The sequence below is a fragment of the Sinohyriopsis cumingii genome, chromosome 15, assembly GCF_028554795.1.
Source record: "Sinohyriopsis cumingii isolate HCF-2022 chromosome 15, ASM2855479v2, whole genome shotgun sequence".
Lineage (NCBI taxonomy): Eukaryota > Metazoa > Mollusca > Bivalvia > Unionida > Unionidae > Sinohyriopsis > Sinohyriopsis cumingii.
Window position 1 is genome coordinate 132,752,575 of NC_142975.1, and position 25,180 is coordinate 132,777,754.

The following is a 25,180-nucleotide window of genomic DNA, read 5'->3' on the forward strand; positions in this document are numbered from 1 at the left end:
TTAGTGTATGTTACGTTTAACAACAATTTTAACCATTTTACATTTTTGGTACACATATATTATATGTGGACAAATTTAAGAGTAATGTCTGATTGTTATAGCTGTGTAATTATTTTCCACAGAAGAATTTTTTTTATGTGCTTCAAAATCTTGAGAGAACTCGTTCACCGTCATGTCCGTGAGGCCGCGTGACCAACCGTAGCTGCCATTTCCGATACTCGAAATTTACAAGGTTTTCGTGTGCGTCTATATCACTAAGTCATCTGAATTTGATAATTTATAAAAACTAATTGCTGCCTACATTAATATCAGAACCTTTACCTAATTTATTGAATCTTTCGTGGTTGTTATTCTAATCGTGAAAACTTCGTACGTACTGAATGAAATCCGCGGCTGCCATTTTGGAGAGTGGAGATTACGACCCAGTTACTTTAAATAGCAGATATCGACCAGTGCATGAATAGCGACCACGTGATCTGACGTAATTGTCATTCGCAGAAATGAATGTAGTATGTAATAGGGGGGTTTTCCCCGAAGGTGGCGCTACGAAAACTAGCTCAAAATGGCTGATGTTTACAGCAGGCGTCAAAAGGCACTTCTATGCGAATCTTGCAGAGGCGTCAAAAGGCGCTTCCATGCGAATGGAGTAGAGGCGTCCAAAGACGCTTGTATGAGGTAAAGGGTTAATGAGATTTGAATCATTTAGATGTCAGCTAGATGTCCTTTTAATCTGTAATTTGATTCATTTTAATGTCAGATAGGTGTCCTATTAATGAGATTTGATTCATTTTAATGTCAGATAGGTGTCCTATTAATGAGATTTGGTTCATTTAATGTCAGATAGGTGTGGGATCCCAGTGGGCATCTTAGTATTTATACTTGCTTACCGAGTCTAACTGCAATGATCCAGATCTGCTGTCACATAATACACCAGCATATCTGGGTCTATGCATTTTGCTAGGAGCAATGAGTGAAACATAGTGTTGGCACATTATGCAATTCCATATCAGGGTCTATGTTGTTTGCAGTTGTATTTGACTTATAAGCAAGTACATGTATATACAATATTTAATATGCATATACACCATTCCCTCAATAACTCACACCCTGATAACTCACAAGCCCACTTATAATGCAGGGTCATGGTGGATCTCATTTTTTTAACCAGGAAATACCCCAAAAATGTATCCGTTTGTTGAACTTGAAATTTTTTTTATCAAATTTGGAAATTGAAACTTTGATATATCGCTCATTTTGTCATTGAAAATGGTAGATAGGACCTGGAAATTTTAATCAACATTATGAAATTATCAGCTTTAAAAGGAAGTCTTTATTTTTATTACATTTTCTTTCCAGATGACATGCTTAGAGTGCTGTCTGTTTTTTAAACATGTTATGCACAAGTTATCAAGGATAAGTGTATATAAATACCATCTCAACTAATGTTTCAACTATTACAGTTTCAATTAGTGATTAACTTTTGCATGAAAATACAGCATTTAACCTGGACACATTTACCATTGTAGCCTGAAGGCAGACAGGTCAGGCGCAGTGAGCAGACTCCACCCTTCCAGCTTTCCAATGGCAATAAGACTTTGGTTTATGACCTTAGGCCTGTGTATAATACACCCAATCTGGTGAAGGGTTCGGTTATGATTACATTTAGTGCTTCTGGTAGGTAAAGATAGTTCACAACACAAAAACAAACATTAACTTCTTGTTTCCTCAAGCTTAACTACTTTACATTTAGGCCAAACTGGCTTATTGTATGTCCCTGCATTCATCAACAATTGCAGTTTTCAGATTTATCTAAAGAGTAATTCTAATCCAGTTCCAACCATGCTTTGCAGACATCATCCTGATATAAGTTTGGATGCTTTACAGACATCATCCTGGCTTGTAGGCTATATAAGTTTGGATGCTTTGCAGACATCATCCTGGCTTGGGGCTATTGAAGTTTATACAGTGTGCGCTTTTGTACCATAAAATGTAGCCACTATTACTAAAAGTGACAACCATTAAATACCTTATTTTAAAACATTGCTCAACAGACTTTAATAACTTAAACAGAAAATATGATGGCATGAAGTTTTTTTAGATTATAGAACTTGTGAAGATCTTCCATCAAATATGACTGCCTTTGAAATAAAATAGAAAAACCTTTCAAGTGCTTCTCAAAATTGTGGCAGAAAGCTTCCAGACATGATCCCATTCTACTATCAAAGCTGTGACAGAAAGCTTCCAGACATGATGCCATTCTATTATCAAAACTGGGACTGACAGAGTCCAGACAGGGCCCATTCTACTATCAAAAGTTCACAGAATGCTTCCAGACATGATGCCATTCTACTATCAAAATTGTGACAGAAAGCTTCCAGACATGATGCCATTCTACTATCAAAACTGTGACAGAAAGCTTCCAGACCAATGCCATTCTACTATCAAAACTGTGACAGAAAGCTTCCAGACATGATGCCATTCTCCTATCAAAACTGTGACAGAAAGCTTCCATACATGATGCCATTCTACCATCAAAATTGTGACAGAAAGCTTTCAGACATGATGCCATTCTACTATCAAAACTGTGACAGAAAGCTTCCAGACATGAAGAGATTTTAGATTTATATAAAGAATGGCTGCTGTTACTAAACTGAAATAATTTTGTAAACACTTCTTGAAAACTGCTGAGCAGAAGTTGACTTAATTTTAAAGATGTTTCCTGATATAAAAGGCTTTCAGATATATACAAAAGCTGCCAATCCACCATCAAGTATGGCTGCTATTCATAAAAATTGGAATCATAGAAGTGACTTCTTCAAAACCACTCAACAGAATTTGACCAAATTTGACTGCATATTTGCATTAGGGCCTTTTAAACTTTTACAAATATACCCACCTTTATTAACCAAAGAAAAACCTTTAATTCTCAAAAACTGCTGGATAGTAATTGACCAAATGTGATAAAAGCTTCCTGGAATGAAGAGTTTCAAAGTTTTACAAATGTTTTGAATGTACTTCAGTTTTTACTACCATTACTAAAAATAGAAAAAAAAAACTTTAAATGACTTCATCCCAAAAACTGCTCGTGAAAATTGGGTGAAATCTGACTGAAAACATCCTGACATGAAAGGTTTTTAATTTTGAACAGATGAAGCTGATCACCTATCAAATATGGTCATTCTGACCAAAAGATAGAACTGCCAAACAAAACTGTACTAGCTTTGACAGAAAGCATCCAGTTAAAAAGACCTTTTGATTATTGGGGGTTTTTTTAATGAGTTTATGGTCCATAGTATAGTCCTGCTTACATCTTAGGTTAGTACCTCAGTGGTCCGTATCACACTATTAATTCAAGCAGATAAAATCAGACCTATAGGTCACCCATCCAATAGCCTTATTTAGAATAGATATCTGGTGTGTGGAAAATTTCATGAAAGAAAACACAGACAAGACTAAAGTGTTAATGATTACTAGCAAACAAAGGTGAGTAAAATTGGAAAAGAACAACTTGAATCTTAAGTTGAATGAACTTTGCCTACAAATGGTTGCCCTTGACAACAATTTGAATCTTAAGTTGAATGAACTTTGCCTACAAATGGTTGCCCTTCCTTGGGGTGATAGTTGACAACAATTTGAATCTTAAGTTGAATTAACTTTGCCTACAAATGGTTGCCCTTCCTTGGGGTGATAGTTGACAACAATTTGAATCTTAAGTTGAATGAACTTTGCCTACAAATGGTTGCCCTTCCTTGGGGTGATAGTTGACAACAATTTGAATCTTAAGTTGAATGAACTTTGCCTGCAAATGGTTGCCCTTCCATGGGGTGATAGTTGACAACAATTTGCAATGGAATGAATATATTCAAGTATGTCTTAAGTCAGTTCATGTATGTGATTATTGAGCAGGATAAGGCCATATCTATCAACTAAACATAGGTTAATATATTACAAATGCTATATTACAAGCATACTTAGACAACTGTAATGTTATCCTGAGAAACACTTCTAACAAGAATATTTACAGATTATTCTGCTTGCAAAAAAGAGCTTGCAGACTCATCTTAGAATTTATTGGAAACATCCCAAATGCAATGAATGATAAAAAAAATGTTAAAAGTGAATGCATATTTTTTAGAAAGGTAAGATTTATGCATATAATTTCAAACAACATGGTCCCATTATATCTCAATGAAATTCTTCATGCTACAGAACAAGGCAACACTCCCAATTTAAGATAAGTTGTTTCAGCTAGCTGCCATTCCATCCCAGAACCAAATATAGAACTCTTGAAGAAAAGATTTCAGTATTCAGAGTCACAGAATCCCAAAGAAAATTAGAGAAAGTACAACTGTAAATGCATTTAATTTTTATCTAATTCAGTGGATAAAATATGGAACCTGTTTGATTTGACAAATACATTACAGCTTAAAGTATAAATTCACTAACCTTTCACTTTGTTGTCTCACTGCTTTTGTACTGTATATACACAATATACCTATTTGGAGCATGTTCATTTAAATTTTCTCTTTATTATGTCCATATATAAGTATAGCTTAGTATTAATGCTCAGTGTGAATGTGTGTGTGTGTGTGTGTGTGTGTGTGTGTGTGTGTTTGTGTGTACTTGAAATGTATATATGTATATAATAGAGGGTCACAAGGAGGATAAGTTCCATGCAACTAATTGTGTCACCCTATTTAAATAAAGTAATTATTATTATTGTTATTATTATTATTATTATTAACAGTTGCTGTTTGAAACTTCTTATCCAAAGCCACTTAAGCAAATTTGATAGAGGGGATCCAGGCATGAAGTTTTTTGAACATTTGTGCAAATGATGTCAATCTGCCATCAAATATGGCTGCCACTACTGAAAATATTAAAAACTCTTTAATGAATTCCTATCAAAAACTACTCAGCAAACATTGATCAGATTTGACAGAAAGGATCCTGGCAGAAAAGACCTTTAAAGTCTGCACAGATGGTACCAATCTACCTTCAAATATGGCCACTTTTACGAAAAATGCAAAAAATGACCATTGCTGAAAATATAACAAACTCAAAATGACTTCTCCAAAACTGCTGAACAGAATTTGACCAAGTTTGAGAAAAAGTGCATTTGTGCATGAAGGACTGCAGGTTTGTACAAACAGTGCCAATCTGCCATTAAATATGGTCACTGTTAGTAAAAATAAACAAGCCTGTAAATGAACTGTTCTCCAAAATTTTAATAGTTTCATCAAACTTGAAAGAAAACGTCTGGCATGAAAACTTTGAAATTTAGAATTCCATCAAATGTGGATACAGTAATAGAAAAACCTAATGGAGATAGAAGGCGTCCAAAATTATACAACTGGTACTGATCCATGTTCAGATATGGCTACTTTTTGTTGTTGTTGTTGTAGGGTTTAATGCCATTTTTCAGCACACGATAGGCTATACATGGCAGCCAGTATTAATGGTGGAGGAAGAACCCGGGAAATCCCCGGAAAGAACCACTGACCCTCAAGAAGCTACTGGCAAGCTTTCTCACATACCCACATTGGCCAAATCCGAGACTCCAACCCACTCAGACAGAGGTGAGATAGCAGTGATCCGTAACAGTGAGCACTTTAGACCACTCAGCCACTCGGGTCCCCGATATGGCTACTATTACTAAAACTAAATTAAATTTTAAATGACTTCTTTGCCAAGATGCAGAATAGAATTTGATTGTATTATTAATCCTGGCATGAAGACTTTTAAATTTTTTTATAAATGATGCTGATTTGTCATTACATGTGGCCACCATTAGTTAAAACAGAAAAATTCAATGCCTTGTTCTATAAAAAGGCTCCTCAGCCAGATTTGACCAAATTTGTCAGAAAGTATCCAGACATATACAACTTTCGGACTTGTACAGGTGATGCCAATCTACCTCAAAAAGTTGAAAAACACTTGCACATTTTTTTTGAAATATTGACAGAAATCAGTTTGGTTCTGTACAAATTATAATGATGTGGAGGAAGATTAGAAAACATGAGAAACCTTGTAGCTGCTATCACAGCATATGCAATCAACAGCATTGGACAAAATTTCAACAGAAAGTATGCAACTGACCCAAATTTCAGGACCAGCTGCTCTTTCATTTGGCTATTTGACAGATCTCAGCCATATGAAAAAAAATGAGAAAAAAGCAGCTGATAAAGGTCTGTTAAAAGGAAGTGATAGTAAGAAAGAAAATCCCAGTGTATTTTTTTGTTACCTGAATCATATTAAGTTGCCTATATTATCCCATGAAGCAGAATTCACCCAAAATTTTAAATTTCAAATTTGTCATAAATATCGTAATATTTGCCATAAGCTAGATGATGAATTCCATGGTATGCTTATTTTTCCAGGAGATATAATGGGTCCCACTGTGCAGAGCCTTGGCAATCTATTACAAATGCCATATGGTTGTGGAGAGCAAAACATGATCACTATAGTGCCCAACATCTTTGTCAGCAAGTACTTGCAGAGTGTCCAGAAAATGAATGATGAAATAAAGAGCAAGGTCATTAAATATATGTCAGCTGGTAAGTTCTTTTCATTCTGTCACGCCAAAATAATGACCAGCAAAACATGAAAGTCTTTTCCTAGACCTGAAAATTCAGGGGGGACATTTCCCATTCATGCGGTAAAAAAGAGGAGTGTTTGAATATAGTATGTAGTTAATGAAGAAATAAACGTAAGGTTTTATATTGTGATTAAAATTTCCAGGTCCTATCTCCCTTTCTCACTGATAAAATAAGCGATACATCAGTGTTTCATTTACCAATTTCTGTTGGGGTTTTCTTTACGTTGAACAATCAGGGCTATAAAAAAATGGTATTTTCTAATTTTAAAAAAATGGGGACCATACTGGTCCCCATGTTATAAGCAGGTTTGCAAGTTACGGGGTGCAAGTTATTGAGTGAGTCGTCTGTAGAAAGAATCTGAATGAATACATCCAAGATGAATACACTGACATAAATTATATACTAACAGCACATACCGTATATACTCGCATATAAGCCCATTCGCATATAAGCCAAGCCCCCCCACCCACCCCAAACTGAATTGGTAAAACTGTTATAAAGTGCATGACCCGCGTATAAGCCGACCGATAATTTCTAGACTACTGGTACATCACAAGATGCACAAAGTGAGTTCTGAATACGTTTATTTAGGCAAATCACATTATTAAATAAAATGAAAGTAAGAAAGCTAATTTATTTGTTGAAATAAAAACAATTCTAAAGTGTTAAGTCTTAATGGAAATTTAATTAATCCTCATGCTGAAATCATGAATTATAAAAGTTCTATCACTTTTAGAATCCTTCAAAATCTGGCTCTGTATCAGACTCGCCAAGCAGTTCACGAAACTCTGCTTCTGTTACGGGCGTGCTTTCATCATATACGTCGTCATTGTCATCATGGTCATCCGATAGTGTGTCATTCTCCTTCTCGCTCTCCTCGTCATTGTCGGATTGAAATATAGCATCATCCTCTGTTCCATCCATGGCATTGCTGATACAGCACTTCCTGAATGATTTTGCTTTTCCGCCATTCCCGTACTTGCTTCTCGTTCACAAAAAATTCACATGCTGCAGCACAGTTGTTATTTGTTTCACTTCACGACAGCACAAATCTTATGAGCCATGTGGCATCATTAGGCATGTGATCTCATCTTCAGCAATCAACAGAAACAATAAATACTGGAAGTCGAGGGGAAAAAGCATTAAAAATTTCAGACTTGGACCTTGGCCCACAGATAAGCCGACCCCCCTTCTTCCAGGCCTTTTTTTTTTCCCTAAATTTTTCGGCCTATGCGTGAGTATATACAGTAAATAAATAAACACTCCCATATAATGAAACTGTATGCATTGCAGTATATGATGCTGCCCATCATATGGTATGCATCTAGGAACAGGTGGATGTACACATGACCTGATGTACATGGAGAATGGCAATATTTGTGGTCCCGACACACATAAATTGAGGTCCAGTGTGCCAGCACATTAATATTATGGTCCTCTATTCCTGCAGCAGCTGATGAATTGGCAGCCCTTATCAAAATTTGTTTTGTTTAGTAAGGTATCACCGCCTTTAAATTGACATTAATATTGACCAAAGTTAGATCCATATTAAATGCGTGAGTAATGTCAGTATAATTGCAGACTTAGACCATTGTTTCGTGATTATCTTAACTGTACTGATATTGTCATAATGGAACAAAATCTGTTTCCTCTACTTCATATGGCCCCATAGATGAGGGACAGCTCCTATGGGGTAGATTTCCATCAGGGCCATAGACAATATGTTTGTACCCATAATGTGGAAATTTTCAATCCAAGATCATGGGACCATCTGCCTTGGAAATACCACCAGATCTGAGAGTTTATGCTGCATCTGTAATCAGTTTAAAACCAATAGTCAAAAGTACCATTAGAGTCCCAGAACATGAAAATTCCATTCTTTGAGCCAAAAGGTCAGTCCACATCATTAGATCCAGTCTACATTCACAATTCAGTTTCTCCTTCGAATATGTTCCACAGTCACATTACATTAGGATTATTATCATGCTACCACGCAAATATAACTCTACTAACAGATGAAAATCATCTTTTCTTGTCTAGTTCCAGTAGACAAGGGCAATAACTTTTGCCCATTACTTCCCCTTGGCACCACCATCTGTCGCTAGTTTTTAGCTTTATTACTCTACTGATCACACTGTACAGTTTATCCTCCAATAATCCAAGTCATTTCTGCAATCCAGTTGAACCATCCAATGTTCCTTTTGGATCTTTTGTGTGGATTAATCATTCTGCTGCAAGTTGTATACTTTCTTTTTTCAGTTTCTGCCAGATTTGAGTGATGTTGTCACCTCTAGGGACTTTGTCCTTTTAAGACCATGCCACACCATGCTATCATTGACCTCCCCAACACAATTATGAGTTAATGCGACCTTGATATTTTTGCTTGCTCCTTTTGTAACAATGTTTGTCTTGGCAAGTTTTAAACATGATGCATTGCTAATTTGTGCTTTGTTTTTCCCTTCTTGTGTAGTTTCAGTCAACTCAATACTTGAATTGCATAAGTTCAAAGCATAGTCTGGGTTTTCAACTGATTCATTAGTAATGGGGAATATATTTGTATTAGTAAGTTAGTAAGGGGCCATCCATTTAGTACATATGCAAAAATCTGGCAAAGCTTGACCCCTTCCCCCTCCCGTACACATACATACTTTTTACAGACCCCCCCGCATACATACACTTGACACACACTCCAACTTCTATAGAACGTCTTAAATTTAATCCACACAGAAACAATCAAGGATTAAAAATATTAACATGTTTAATAAAACAAATAGTCCAGTGACGTCGAATGTCTGGCTGCATCAAAGAAATAAGCTGTGTAACTTTAAAAAGCTTGTCTAGTGTCAGCTAAAATTCAAATGCCAACTGAACCCAGTCAAACAGGTTACGTATTAGACAAATTACTATCAAGGTTTCACACCACACACCCACACCCCATTTCAAACAGGGAGGCATCAAGTCAACTGACCTGTGTGTTCTGATTGGCACTTTCTTCATTGGTTCAACAATCTTCATATCAACATACAAAACAGACACATTCCCAGGAGACTCGATGTCTTGGCCAACACTCTATCCAGGAAAGGGCATGTCCAACATATATGAAATGGTTTCTTCATCAGTCGGTCTTTACTCAGATTAGCACACTTTTAGTGAAGATTGATGATTGACTGTGGATGCAGTGTCAATCATTTGAGAGTGGTTGTGGGCATTTTCCTCCCCTTCCATGATGCTGATAGTGAAAATAATCAAGAAATTATGGAGCAGACTGGCAAGATGATTCTAATGGCCCCTCTCATTTGGAACAAGTTCTCGGTCACTGACCTACTCATTCTACCAACAGATCTTGTGAGCAAGAAGGTCTCTCCACTCTGAAGGCTTACAAGGGAAAGTGGCATGTTTTCAGGAACTGGTGCAATACCCACAACATTGTCCCTCTGTTTGCCTCAATCCCTCATTGGCTGACTTTTTCTCTGGCACTTTGAGGAGAAACAGTTGGTCCCAATCTCTATCAACGGCTACCACCCCACGATATTGAACACATTCTGGCATCATGGCAGACATGATATTGGGCATGATGTCTTAGCCCTTTTTGGTTTCAATCAACCAAAATCTCTGTTTCCAAATGGAATCAGTCGTGGGTTTTAACATGGCTTGATTTGAATCCATTGGAACCTCTAGCTCACACTTTGCTAAAGTTGCTGTCATGTAAGTAATGATAGCTCTAGCTTCCCTTGAAGGGTAAGCATGCCACAAGCCGTTTATGTTGACCCGCACTCTTCAGTTCAGATCAGAGGGTTCAGCAGTTTTCTTGACACAACCACTCTTGTAGCCCAAAATATACTACCATCCGTCGGTAACAAAAGTGTCATAACTCGCTTGCTCTCTTCCATAGACAGGTCGAGAACAGCAACCATGCAAGATCCTGTTTGCAATCTCAAACACAACTTAAAATGCACAGACAAGTAATGGCACATGCAAATGCCTCTTCCTTCTGATGTGAGCCAGAACACAGGATATACTCCTCAAGGCCTTGCTCGTGGCTGAAGTGGGTTGGATGCTTGGAGTACTCTGTACCTCACCAAATCAGTGTCACCTCACAAATACACCCTAGTATACCCAAATACTACCCAAATACACCCAAATATACCCAGATACTTCCCAAATACACCCAGATATACCCAAATACACCCAAATACTGCCCAACTATATCCAGTTACACCCAAATACTTCCCAAACACACTCAAAAATATAACCAAATACTGTCCAGATATAAAGACATGATACATTTAACTGGAGAGTTTTATAAAATTATTTGCAAAGTTAGGCTCTGGGTTAAAGTGAAATATGTTAAATTACAAAAGCGTTTAGAAATTCTTTGTAGGAAACTAACAAACATACCATCTCCAATTATGTCCCTAATTTGCATAATTAAATGCAGATGTATATATTCTATATGTTCTCATGGGTCGATGGTTCTTCCCGGGGTTTTCCCGGGTTCTTCCTGCACCATTAATACATTAATACTGGCCACCATGCATAGCCTATTGTGTGCTGAAAAATGGCGTTAAACCCTACAACAATTAAAGTTATTTATGTTGTCTGCAATTGCATAAAATGGAATGATTGTTGTTGTTGTAGGGTTTAACGCCAGAAAACAAACAAAACAGAAGATCTTATATAAGTATTGTGAAGTTACTTTCATTTATAGGAATTTATTTCATACAATTTGTAGTTGCTTCACACTGTAAAGAAACAATGAACAATATGCCATCTATGAAGACAAAATAATTCCTTCCTTAGAGACACAGTGAGGAAATGAAATATCGAGAAAAATGTCATTATTTGCAAAACATTGAAAATCAATAAATGTTTTCCATATATTTGTCATGGTGTTAGCAACGTTTGATTTATAATTAATTTGATCATGCTCCCACATTAAAATCAGCTGTTTCTCTTTCAGTTGGACATATCCATTATGAGCATTGTTGTCAAAGCAATGTACACTCCTTTTCATACATCATTTTAGTACATTGTACAGTGTCCCTTCATTGTAATCCCCCTCAGCTTACCACTTTCTGTCTTTTTGATGCAGATTTTGTTATGGATCCAATTAAATTGATTCAAATTTGTTTTATTATTGATGTTAGATTTATTTAATATAATTTTACTTCTTGACTAATGGGATAAAAATTGTGTCGTTTCACATTTCTGTTAAGTACATATATACAGTACTCACATAAAAGTTATTGTCATCAGTAAAATGTACAGACCCAGATTTGCCAAAATGCAAAATGTGAAGGCAGATCAAGGTTTATTAAATTTGGAGCAGTCAGTAGAACAAACAACACAGACCCTGATCTACTGGCAGATTATATGATGGCAGATCAGGGTCAGTGTTGTTTGCAGTAGGATTTACTTATAATTGAGTAAATGGTATTTATTTTCATGTTTTTATGCTCTATTATGTCACACACACTTGTTGAAACATTTCTTTTTTATAAGATGGCCTCACGTATAACATGGATCGGTATTATGGCTCCAATGAATAGTGTTATGTAAAGTCTGAAATCACATAGTGAGATTCATTAAGAAGAGTCAGCAATGTATCTGCAAATTTGTCATAGTGAGGTTGGCATTATGAAGAGTCAGCAGTGTGTCAAGTAATTTATTATAGTGAGGTTCGTTATGAAGAGTCAACCATGTATCTGCAGATTTGATGTAGTTAGGTTGGCATTATGAAGTGTCAGCAATGTATCAGGTAATTTGTCATAGTGAGTTTGGCATTATGAAGAGTCAACAATGTATCTGGGAATATGTCATTGTAAAGTTCATTAAGAAGAGTCAACAATGTATCTGGGAATATGTCATTGTCAAGTTCATTATAAAGAGTCAACAGTGTATCTGGGAATTTGTCATGGTGAAATTCATTATGAAGAGTCAGCAATGTAATGGGTAATTTGTCATGGTGAAGTTCATTACGAAGAATCAGCAGTGTATCTGGGAATTTGTCATGGTGAAGTTCATTATGAAGTGTCAACAGTGTATCTGGGAATTTGTCATGGTGAAGTTCATTATGAAGAATCAACAGTGTATCTGGGAATTTGTCATAGTGAAGTTTATTATGAAGAGCCAGCAATGTATTGGGTAATTTGTCATGGTGAAGTTCATTACGAAGAGTCAACAGTGTATCTGGGAATTTGTCATGGTGAAGTTTATTATGAAGAGCCAGCAATGTATTGGGTAATTGTCATGGTGAATTTCATTATGAAGAGCCAGCAATATATTGGGTAATTGTCATGGTGAAGTTCATTATGAAGAGTCAACAGTGTATCTGGGAAATTTTCATGGTGAAGTTCATTATGAAGAGTCAACAGTGTATCTGGGAATTTGTCATTGTGAAATTCATTATGAAGAGTCAGCAATTTAATGGGTAATTTGTCATGGTGAAGTTCATTATGAAGAATCAACAGTATCTGGGAATTTGTCATGGTGAAGTTCATTATGAAGAATCAACAGTGTATCTGGGAATTTGTCATGGTGAAGTTCATTATGAAGAATCAACAGTGTATCTGGGAATTTGTCATGGTGAAGTTTATTATGAAGAGTCAACAGTGTATCTGGGAATTTGTCATGGTGAAGTTCATTATGAAGAATCAACAGTGTATCTGGGAATTTGTCATAGTGAGGTCCATTATGAAGAGTCAGCAATGTATCTGGGATATTGTCATAGCAGTGTTCATTATGAAGAGTCAGCAGTTTTTCTGGATATTGTCATAGCAAGGTCCATTATGAAGAGTCAGCAATGTATCTGGGATATTGTCATAGCAAGGTCCATTATGAAGAGTTAAAAATGTATCTGTAAAGTTGTTGTGGTGAGGTCCATTGAGAAGAGTCCGAGCAATGTATCTGGAAATTTGATGTATCGGTGTTCATTATACACGGGTCCTCTTTGAAGAGTTCAGTTCTCCTTGCAATGAAAATATGGACTCTTGAGATTTATATACTTGGTCCAACATAAAGTTGACTGTTAATGAGGGATGGACATCAGAAGACCTCATAAAGAGATGGATCACTGTGGAAATTGAAACTCTGATTACCGGTATTAAAGTTTGAATTTTCTTTCATCAGGGTATCAGAGAGAGCTTCAGTACCAGCACAGTGATGGATCATTCAGTGCTTTTGGAGAGCAGGGTGCCTGCTCATGTATGCGGGGACCTGACAATGAGAAAACTACAACTGGAGTTCCAGGCAGTTCTTGGTTTGTTATCCAGACATTTTTTTGAGTTTGATTTGTTATAACAGTAAATGTTGATACACTAGTGCAGTGCTGTCCAACCCACAGCCCGCAGCCTGATTTTAAATGGCCTACCAGAGCTCTAGCAGCTATTTAGTCATTGCTTTTCAGTTTTCTGCTGCGGCCCTCGGCTTCAAGAAAAACATTTTTCAGTGGCCCATGGTGTCAAAAAGGTTGGATAGCACTGCACTAATGGGACATTAATATATCATAAATATAATGCAAAGAGTGTAATAATAAACTCAGAGTACTCATGTACTTAACCAGAGTGTCAAATGATTGTATTTGGAATATAAGTCAAATGACATAGAGGGATAACCAGTAAGTATAACTTCTTCAAATGCATGTTGGAATGCAAAGAGCACCATTGAATTTAATGCCGTTGAAATCAATATCGGATTTAGATGGAGGGTTGCACCACCTCTTAAATTTACCTGATTTGCCAATTTATAGGTGTTAGGCCAGGTGTTACAGATACGCCTAGTATATATTCTAAACTCTCAGTCTCATACAATCTTAACACCACACTTGACGTACTGGATCTGATAATGTCACAAGAACATTTTTGATATTATTTATGGATACCCCCAGAAAATACTTACAAAGACTTTTTTTTTTTAATTTTAATCTCTGCCATCATAATGTGCTCCAAATACTGAGAGTTAGGAATAGTTTAATTTTTTGTTAATTTCAAAAAAGAAATTTCTTTTTAATATTATTTCAGGTTATCTGCCTTTGTGTTGAAGTCGTTTGCACAAACATTCCGCTTAAACCTTATCACCGTCGATTTAAATGTCCTCAAGAGAACCATTGATTTTCTCACACAATACATCAACAAAGATGGCTCATTTATTGAACCAGGAAATGTCATTCACAGAGAAATGCAGGTTTGTGTATATGCATGTGTTTTTTTGGGAATAATTATACAATTTTAGAATGATTACATATTCACCCAAAATGAAAATATATATATGGAGAGAGAGAGAGAAAGAGAGAGTGATATAGATATCCTTGTTATAACACACTACAGTGTGATAAGTGATGATTTTATTTCAATTTAAAGCAGAATTCCCACTTTTCTCCTGGCCTGAATCCAATTTTCCTTTATACTGTCTGTTTTAAAAAAAATAATTTTTTGCGATCAGGTTTTAAAATAACAGCTCTCTCCAGTCCCATTATGTAATAATTCTTATAATAGTATATGTTCATATATTATTTAAAAAATGGTAATTGTAAAGAGCGTCCTGATTGGTCAAAAATATATATTTGTCAGATGAATCTTTGTATAACAGAAACTGATGGAAATGGAAAGAAAGAAGTATGCTTACAAAATGATAGAGATACTGACGTAGCAAGTTTGGATAAAGATTTGAAAAATATGTAGAAATGGGAATGGCTTGAATGCAAAGTCAGGCGGAAAGTTTGTCAAATGGGAATGGCTTAAATGCAAAGTCAATGGGAAAGTTTGCCAGATGGGAATGGCTTAAATACAAAGTCAGTGGGAAAGTTTGCCAAATGGGAATGGCTTTAATGCAAAGTCTATGGGAAAGTTTGTAATTTGTGAGAAAATTGAACATCAGAGTACTAGCATTTCTTTGCCAGAAAACTTGAACTACTGGTACTCCAATTGTAGCATCTCCAAAGGTAGTCCTTCAGTGTATGACAACCACCCTGATTTTTATGTTGATTGGGGGAATGTATTACTTCCAAAATAAACCATGTTGTTTTACATGTTCCCCAGTTTACTAACAGGAGAAATAGAGGCCTAATTTTCAGGAATATCTCACACACTTGGCCATCTCAAATGGATTATTCTTCTAGAATACAAATATGCTTTGCTTTAGTCTTAGAGCTGGAATATAATTCTCTTTTTATACTTTATTGAAGGGAAACATTGACAATTAAAGAGGTGAGACAGATTCAGTAATTCTCTTGAGTCAAATCAAATGTAGCATTATACCTGACCAGGAATCAAATGTGTCTCACTTGACCTATGTGTGACTCATTATCTGATCTGCTTGTCAGTCCTTGGGGCAGAATGGTTAGACACCTAGATAGTCTTCATTAATATATACCATTTAAAATTTATATAATCTTTCATCTGATGTTTGTGAAATTTTTCAATGAAACTAAAAGTTTGTGTTAAATTACATGGAATGCAATCCTGTTGAATAGGTAGTGTTAGCTAGATTATGAAATTTTGCCAATATAAGAGGCTAATCACTTTACCTCTAGGCCAGCTTCTAGGCCATGGAGCCAACTCTCAGGTCACAGCATCAACCACTGAGCCATTTAATGTCTAGCTCTAAACCTAGAAGCCAACAGCTAGTCATCTATGCTGCCTACTAAGCTGTTTACAAACTACTAGGCCATAGAGCCAACTACTAGGCCATAGAGCAGAATTGAATACAAATTTTTCATTTTTGAATATCCAGATGTGTATTCAGATTTGATTTAAATATTTGTAGATGGTAATGAAGCTATCCAAATCCATATTCTTGTTCTTTGTCTACTTTGGTGGTTATTGACACCCACACCCCATGCCAAACTGCATTGAAAATGATGAATGCAGTCACCTAATTAAATGACATTTTAGTCATCTTAAGTAAATTGTCTGAGGATTTGTACTAAAAATCTAACAAATGCAGTTGTTGTTTTCCACTTTACATTCAAACTACAACCATATATGTTCCATTGATGCTGAAGACAGTCTACAGGTAAAGAAGGGCAGAAACTCTATTACTAGTTTAATTAATAAAGCAGAATATCTTAAAGGATTTCATAGAGAAGAGGTGGGGCCCTGAGTGGCCGAGTGGTCTAAAGTGCTCTCCGTTACGGATCACTGCCATCTCACCTCTGTCTGCATAGGTTCAAGTCTCGGATTCAGCCAATGTGGGTATGTGAGAAAGCTTGCCAGTAGCTTCTTGAGGGTCAGTGGTTCTTTCCATGGTTTTCCCGGGTTCTTCCTCCACCATTAATACTGGCCGCCATGTATAGCCTATAGTGTGCTGAAAAATGGCATTAAGAAGAGAAGAGGGTATCAAACTTTACTGTAACAGCAAACTACTGAAACCCAACAACTTAAATGGAGCTATTCTAAAATCTCTCCGCTGACACATGTACAGCTTATAACATCTACATTACTGACTTTTAAGTGAACAACCATTTAAATTTCTTTTAAACAGTGCATGAATATTTGAATACTAGTTTGGGTTTTGAATAGTCACAAAACAAGAATATGCTTTGAATATTTAATTATTCCTGTCTCATCTCTGCTATGACACACTGCCTTTCAGAATAGCTTGCATTGTATGATGTGTATTTTCAGAGTGAAACAAGCCAAGGTTTTGGACTTACAGCATACATTCTTATTGCCATTCAAGAAGCAAAGGACCTCTGGGATAATGATTCAAATGTAAGTTTAACTATTTATGTTCCAATAACTAATGAATTTGTGTTAGTGTCTAGTCTTAATATGGTAAGCCACATATAAGGAGTATTTGTCTTTATCCCTTCTGGGCATAAATCAGAAGAGATTATTGGTTGCCTTGTCCATCTTCTATCAATCTATCAATTAGCACAAGTTTGTTATTGCCATTTCTCTTAAACTTTTTGGAGGATTGCCATAAAACAGGATTTGGCTAATGTGGGTATGTGAGAAAGCTTGCCAGTAGCTTCTCGTGGGTTGGTGGTTCTTCCCGGAGTTTTCCTGGGTTCTTCCTCCACCATTAATACTGGCTGCCATGCATAGCCTATCTTGTGTTGAAAAATGGCGTTAAACCCCACAACAACAACAACAACAACAAAAGTCATAAAACATTACACACACACATAAAACATTACACACACACACACACATTCATCTGAAGGTATTTTTGGTCCTAAATAATGAAAATGGTGCAGCTTGGATGATATGGCCATTACAGTGACCATTAGAGTGACCATTACAGCATTACAGTGGCCATTACAGTGACCATTTTTAAACTCTTCTTAGCACTATCCCTCTTACTTGAATGGTCATATCAACATGGCATTTCACTAAAAGGCTTTTTAGGATGTCTTGTTGATCCTAAATGAAAATGGTACCAGTCTGATCTCAAACATGCCCACCCCTGCAGACATCATGAAAATCTTGTTAATGCTACTTCTTCTAGATGGCTGGCTATACATACACTGGGTTGTGACCAAAAGACTTCTTACGATATCCAGTTGGTTTGAAATGTGGTGCCAGTCTGACATCCACTAGATGGCTAGCTGTACACTGGGTTGTGACCAAAAGTCTATCCAGTTGGTCTGAAATATGTTGCCAATCTGACATCCACTAGATGGCTGGCTATACATACACTTGGTTGTGACAAAAGACTATCCAGTTGGTCTGAAATTGGTGCCAATCTGACATCCACTAGATGGCTGGCTATATATGCACTAGGTTGTGACCAAAAGACTTCTGATATCCAGTTGATCTGAAATGTGGTACCAGTCTGACATCCACTAGGTGATTGGCTATATATACACTGGGCTGTGACCAACAGACTTCTTATGATATCCATTTGGTTGGAAATGTGGTGCCAGTCTGACATCCACTAGGTGATTGGCTATATATACACTGGGCTGTGACCAACAGACTTCTTCTGATATCCAATTGATCTGAAATGTGGTGCCAATCTGATATCCAGTATAGCCACTATGGCATCCCTCATGACAGTTTTGTTATTGCTACCACTGTGGCCATCTTCAGAATCATGTTTTTGCTATTCGTCCTATACAGCCGGTAATGTCTAAATAGGGCTTTCACCAAATACTTTTTATGATGTCCAATTGGTTTGAAATGAAAATGTGCCAACCTGACATTTAATACGGCAGCAATGGCAACCATTCTGAAAATCTTGTTACTGCTTCGCCTCGTTTACAAAAGTTCTATTGACATGAGGTTTTCACCAAAATACTTCTTACGATATCTAGTTGGTCCTGATTGACAGCAGCACTGATTTCATCCAATACATCCACCACAATGGCCAGTGTGAAAATCTTTTTATTTCTCAAGAATATCAGAGATGGTTTTAATGCTTGCTAGTTAAAATGAAGAAACGGTCTGTTTTGGATTACTGGAAATGTCAGTGCCTTCTGGGGACTCTTATTATTTAGAAAAAGAAAAGTTTAAGAAGAATGAAAGATAAATCATTTAGATTAAAATCTTAAATGCCAATAGGTTTTCAGTGCAAATTTCATCTTTACAGACAAAAACTAGATACAAAATTTACCTTGTAGCAGCTTATTTTTGCCATAGGGAAATTTTTAATAATTTGATCAGGTTTTGTTTTAGTGCTTATTGTTAAGGCATATTTAAATGTAAACAGTACACAGTTTACAAAGAAATGTAAAGGTTTGTATATTTTTATTTTTTGTGTTGGGGGGAGGGGATGAACACAAAATGCCCAGTATAAACTCAGAAGCATATATTTAGTAACAGTATATCTAAAACTGGGAAATATGGTGTTGTATGTGCTCACTTACAAATCAAGTTCACTGCACAGACCCATAATGCACTGGTAGATCTAGGTCTGTGCAGTTTGCTAGGAGTAATCACTTGGACATAACTTGTAAGTGAGTATATATCACAATTAATACATCTATAGAAATTTGAAGTTTTGAGGAATTCTCCATTAAGTCATATAATCTTGTTTCAAAATAGCTGCGAACACAGATCTTGCATAATCTAGGGAGATATCTTATTTTGGAATAAATTTTAACCACAAAGTCACAGATGCAAGTTTTTTACTTAGAAATTACAATGAAAGATTCCCATGTGATATTTTTCCCCCATAATTTCAGTATACAGCCGTTGCTGCCAGAGCTATTTCTTACTTGAAGAACAATATTGGTAACATAGACAACTCGTATCATCATGCACTTGCAGCATATGCGTTCGCAGTGTCAGGTGATGCAAGCGCAGCACAAGAGGCCATGTCCAGATTGAAATCTAATATTGTGATTACTGCAGATAGCAATGGTATGTATATTTCTTTGCAGCATTGTGAATTTGATCAAATGTTGAGATCAATAATTTGTTTCTACTAACCATTCAGTAGTTGATTAATAATCAATAAATTTGTCCACATTGTGTTTTGTTGAAACTATGACTATTTCTAAAGTCTCCTGAAGTCCATAACAGAGCAATGGCACAGAAATTAATTTTGATTGACAGACATAATGTAATAATTGGGAGTTCTCTGCACAAATTGAGAAATATTATGAAATTGGGAGGTAGGTGTGGAACCACCCCAAAAATCAGGATAGTTTTTTTTCCTGGTGTGAAAGTTGACAGGTATGTGCATTGTATAGACTGCATATGCATTCATTAGGGTATTATAATTTATGAATTAGTTTTAGTTTATATTTCGTATTTATTAACTATTTTTCAGGTATCACATCACATCAAGGACCTTTAAAGCCATTATTTAATATAATTATTCAAGCCAGATTAACAAAGACCTACCAGTAATTCTCCTATATTTAAATCAAAACCATTTTGTCTGTTTAGACCCATTGTGAAGATAGCATACACTAATAGAAGTGTAACTATTATGACAAAGGATTCTGAGTATAATTTTACCCTGATCAGATCTATTCTTAGCCTACAGTGTTTCAAAGAATGAGTTTAGTTTATGTTTGCAAAAAACATTTAAATCAATGTTCTTGGAAAGAGAAAAGTCAAGTTTTGTATAAATATCTGGATGTAAAACAATGTTGCTGTCCATTACCATAATATCAATCATAATTCCGTATCTTAACCCTTTACCTCATAGAGCATAGTTACCCAGTGCTGCGCACTATAAATAGAACACCTGTTACCTATTTGACTCCATACGCATAGGCCTGCCTGTTAACTGTTAAGCAATGTAGTGTATGTTATGTTTAACAGCAATTTTAACCATTTTATATTTTGGTACACATCTATGTGTGGAAAAATTTAAGAGTAAAGTCTGATTGTTATTGCTGTGTAATTATTTTTCATGGAAGAATTTTTTATGTGCTTTAAAATCTTGAGAGAAGTCATTCACCGTCAAGTCAGTGAGACCACGTGACCAACCATAGCTGCCATTTCTCATACTCGAAATTTACAAGATTTGTGTCCACTTCTACATCACTAAGTCATCTGAATTTGATAATTTACAAAAACTAATTGCTGCCTACATCAATATCAGAGCCTTTACCTAAGTTATTGAATCTTTAATAGTTGTGATTCTAATCATGAAAACTTTGTAAGTACAGAATGAAATCCGCGACCTCCATTTTGGAGAGTGGAGATTATGAACCAGTTACTTTAAATAGCAGATATCGACCAGAGCATAATCAGTGACCATGTGATGTGACGTAATTGTCATTCACAGAAATGAATGTAGTATTTAATAGAGGGTTTGCCCTGAAGGTGACACTACAAAACCAGCTTAAAATGGCTGATGTTTACAGCAGACATCAAAAGGTGCTTCCATGTGAATGGAGTATAGACGTCAAAAGGCACTTCCATGCAAATGGAGTAGAGGTGTCCAAAGGTGCTTGCATGAGGTAAAGGGTTAAAATCATCTTCGAAAGGAAAAAATCAAATTTTCATGTTTGCCAACATTTGCATATTTTGAATACATAGTAATCCAAGGAACTCACCTTCACAAATACGATGAGATCAACCTACCAACACATTCATACAAAAGCCATAAGCTTTTAAATCTTTCTCTTTTTCCATTGGAAGAAATAATGATAATAATATCATCATCTTTAACTGCAATGTGCATAGGTTGCTATATGTTGTTTACCTATTTCCATTCACTACTTGTATATACCTTGAATGTGAATGGTAAATATTAAAATTGCTATACTTAAATGACAGTAAATTACTATAATTAAAACTTTTTCATTCCATTGGTGACAACAGTACGTCTTTTATTATCACACAAATTAATATGAAAGCATCAACATCCACTCTCAAACCACTTTGGTGGCCTAGTGGTTAGAGTGTCTGCCTTGGATGCAGGAGGTCATGGGTTCGATCCCCGGCCAAGCCATACCAAAGACTTACAAAAATGGTACTAACAGCTGCCTCACTTGGTGCTCAGCATTAAGAGGTTAGTGTTAGGACTGGTCGGCCTAGTGTCAGGATAATGTGACTGGGTGGGACGTCGTGCTACATGTCTGCAGCATGATGCCCTAGTGCTAGACACCACTATAAACTGCCACACTGCAGACATCATAGCTATATGACTGACAAATTATTAAAGCTACATTAAAAATCCAAATCACACACACATCTACTCTCATGCTTTTTGTGCCATAGGTTACTATTTTGATGTGTCACATGATCATATTGGCATAGTCAGGCTCTGTTTTTGACAATGAAACCCTTGCATATGTGAAAGTTTGGCCATCTTTAAATGTGATTTTCAGCCTGATTAAATTGAATATAAACTTCCCATTCACTACTTGTATAATACTTTGGATGTGAATGGTAAATGTATTATTCATGATAGAGCTCCTCTAAAGCTTCACTTATTAATATTACTTACCCTGTCACTATTGCTATCTATTTTCATGCTGAAAATATACCATCTGTATAATGTGAATACATCCTCCCAGAGTGGATTAATGTCAGTATGACCCTTTGACCTTTTGCAGACCACTCTGCCGCAGGCCATGCGCTGAAGGTAGATGTACCTATATGACATTCTTTTCATGGACGCCATGCTGTATTGATGTCTGAAGCCATTATGACCGAGAAATTAATGCCTGTGGACAACTAATATACTACAGTGTTTATAATTCTCAGTGTTGCTACTGTCCGTTCATTTCTAAAAGCCGTATTGTAGCTTTTTGTTTTTCCCCCTTAGAACTTCTTACTTAACTGAATGTTACAGGTAAGTCCCTATATTCTGGGAACAATAACAGGCCCCATTCAAATGTTGAGGACATCTTTTCCTCGATTTTTTATTTTCAACTCAATAAAAAAAGTTATACCTTCATAGAACACTCACGTTGACATTCGTGTATTTGCATATTACCTCAATAAATAAGTAATCAGAACTGGAATATCTTGTTTCTTTCAATAAATACTTCAACGATAATTTCCATCTTTTGTTTATTTGTGGTAAGTTGAGTTTTCATGACAAAGGACCACACCACTATTTAAAAAAAGAACAAAAAATAAAACAACCTCAGCAAAACAGTCTGTAGGGCAGTGTGGCAACAAGAAGGCCTCATGGGATACTCACACAGACTGTATCAAGTGCTCTATGTGCACTCAGATAAAACGTTGCACATTTTGTAATTTTTGGTAGATTCCAGGCATATCTATCAAAGATGGAAGAACTTGCCCTCTTCTTCATCTGAATTTTCTGGTTTTTCTTCCAGATCTCACAAACATCTTCAGAGGTTGTGAGATGACAGAAAGTTCTCATGTCCCTAACTGCATTTTTACTTCAGGATAGCGGGTTGCTCCTTCCTGTTGGGGAGGTAGAGCACTGTGACCGTGGGTTGCACACTCTTATTGAGGAGGTAGAGCACTGCAATAGCAGGTTGTGCCCTCCCTATAAGGAGGTTGAGCACCATGACAGTGGTTTGCACACTCCTTTGATGGTGGTTGAGCACCAAAGCCATGGGTTGAACCCTCCCTTTAGGGAGGTTGAGCACTGCAATACATATTGTGCCTCTGACAGTGTGTTGGCCCCTTCCATTAGGGAGAGAACACATCACATCTATGATGCACAGAGTGAAAATGATGTCGTCTCCATCTATCACTCATCGACCTCATGGTATGGGGAAAGAACCAGGACCGAGCTTCTCCCTCTCCCCTTCCACCGTTTTACCCTGTGCAGGATTTACAATTCATACACAGGATTGAGGCTAGGGATGGGGACCGTTTTGGTGCCCCACCCACCCAATTATACCTATGAACCCTTATGGGATGTGGGGGCCTTTCACTGTTATGCCCCCATGGACTACTGGACCTTGCCATACCAGTCAAACTGATGCTGCACATAGTACTCCTATGCCCCCTCCATCAGGGGACATAGTGACCTCCAGCCACTTTCCAACTCAGTGTGTCCTTGACTATGAGGATGATGATGCTCTCTCCATCGTTGTTGACTCCAGTGAGTTTGAGACAGAAGCTGTGGCAATGACACCTCCTCTCAGGCCCACTCCTTCATCTGAGGTGGATGAAGAAGAAAGAGGTCTGGTCCTTTGATAAGGTGGTAAACGAGGTTTACCATTTGTTACCCCCCACACACACACACACACTTGTGGGACAAACTATCGGGCAAACAGTACAGAAAGATCCTTTCTAGTTTGGAAAATATCACCGGGGTACCACCTCAACCAGACCTCTTACTAATCCCACATTCTTCTATGATTGAGGAAATTTCAGGGAGGTTTTCTCAAGGCCAAAATATTGCTCAACAGCATAGTGGGTGGGCTGTTCCTCCCTCTATGTTGAGACCCTGTATCTTTTCTTCCAGCTGTCAGGTAAATTCCCGAAAGTGGCCTATCAAACCTCCTCCTTTGGATGCTGATGTGGCCAAAGTCGGTATTTCTTCGAGATCCTGGGCAGGTCTTGATGCCATGGAACAGAAAACCCGTTTACTTGTAACTGTAACTATAGCCTCACATGCTGACCTTTGTTAAGCTATTTCCTCTAGAAGCCAAGACCCTCTTTTTCTAACCCACCATTTTTTAATACTTTGGCAGGAAGGGGAGGAGGAGCCTTAGCAAATGACCTCCTCTCCTGCCATGCATCCCCTTTACAAACATTCCAGTAGGTGTTTGCCTTTCCTCAGAGGCTTGGTCAAGCATCACGGACAATGGTGATGGTTGGGTCCTCTCCTTTGTAAATGAGGGTTTATCACTCCAGTTTCAGGAACAACCCCCACCATCAAAGACCCCTTTTCTCTTTCCCCAGTCCAATCTGGTGGAATTAAGGGAAGATGTGCACACCTATTTGCAGAAAGTAGCAGTCGAGAGGGTTTTAAATGATCAGGCTCCCACCTTCTACTTCCGAATCTTCTTGGTCACCAAGAAAAGCATTGACCTCCAGGATATCTATTTACACATCCCCATTTTTTCCTCCATACCACAAATATCTTTGTTTTTGCCTAGACCAGGAAGTTTTTCAATTTCAGGTTCTGCCATTCAGAATCTCTTCCGCACCCAGAGTCTTCACCCAGGTTATGGGATTAGTAGCGGCCTACTATTGAATACCAGGAACATCAATTCACCATTATTTTGATGACTGGCTGATTCA

At 36.9% G+C, this 25,180-nt stretch overlaps 1 protein-coding gene across 2 annotated transcripts in view; it reads left to right on the forward strand.

Annotated features, from left to right (window-relative positions):
* Window positions 1-25,180, forward strand: part of LOC149782797 (CD109 antigen-like) — a 642,407-nt gene that overhangs the window by 591,326 nt on the left and 25,901 nt on the right. For both annotated transcript variants that reach the window (XM_089934311.1, XM_089934312.1), the window contains exons 26-31: window positions 1,527-1,674; window positions 6,381-6,557; window positions 13,728-13,857; window positions 14,618-14,780; window positions 17,222-17,308; window positions 19,726-19,903. In XM_089934311.1, coding sequence (XP_089790437.1) covers window positions 1,527-1,674; window positions 6,381-6,557; window positions 13,728-13,857; window positions 14,618-14,780; window positions 17,222-17,308; window positions 19,726-19,903 — 883 coding nt within the window. The remainder of the gene's footprint in view (window positions 1-1,526; window positions 1,675-6,380; window positions 6,558-13,727; window positions 13,858-14,617; window positions 14,781-17,221; window positions 17,309-19,725; window positions 19,904-25,180) is intronic.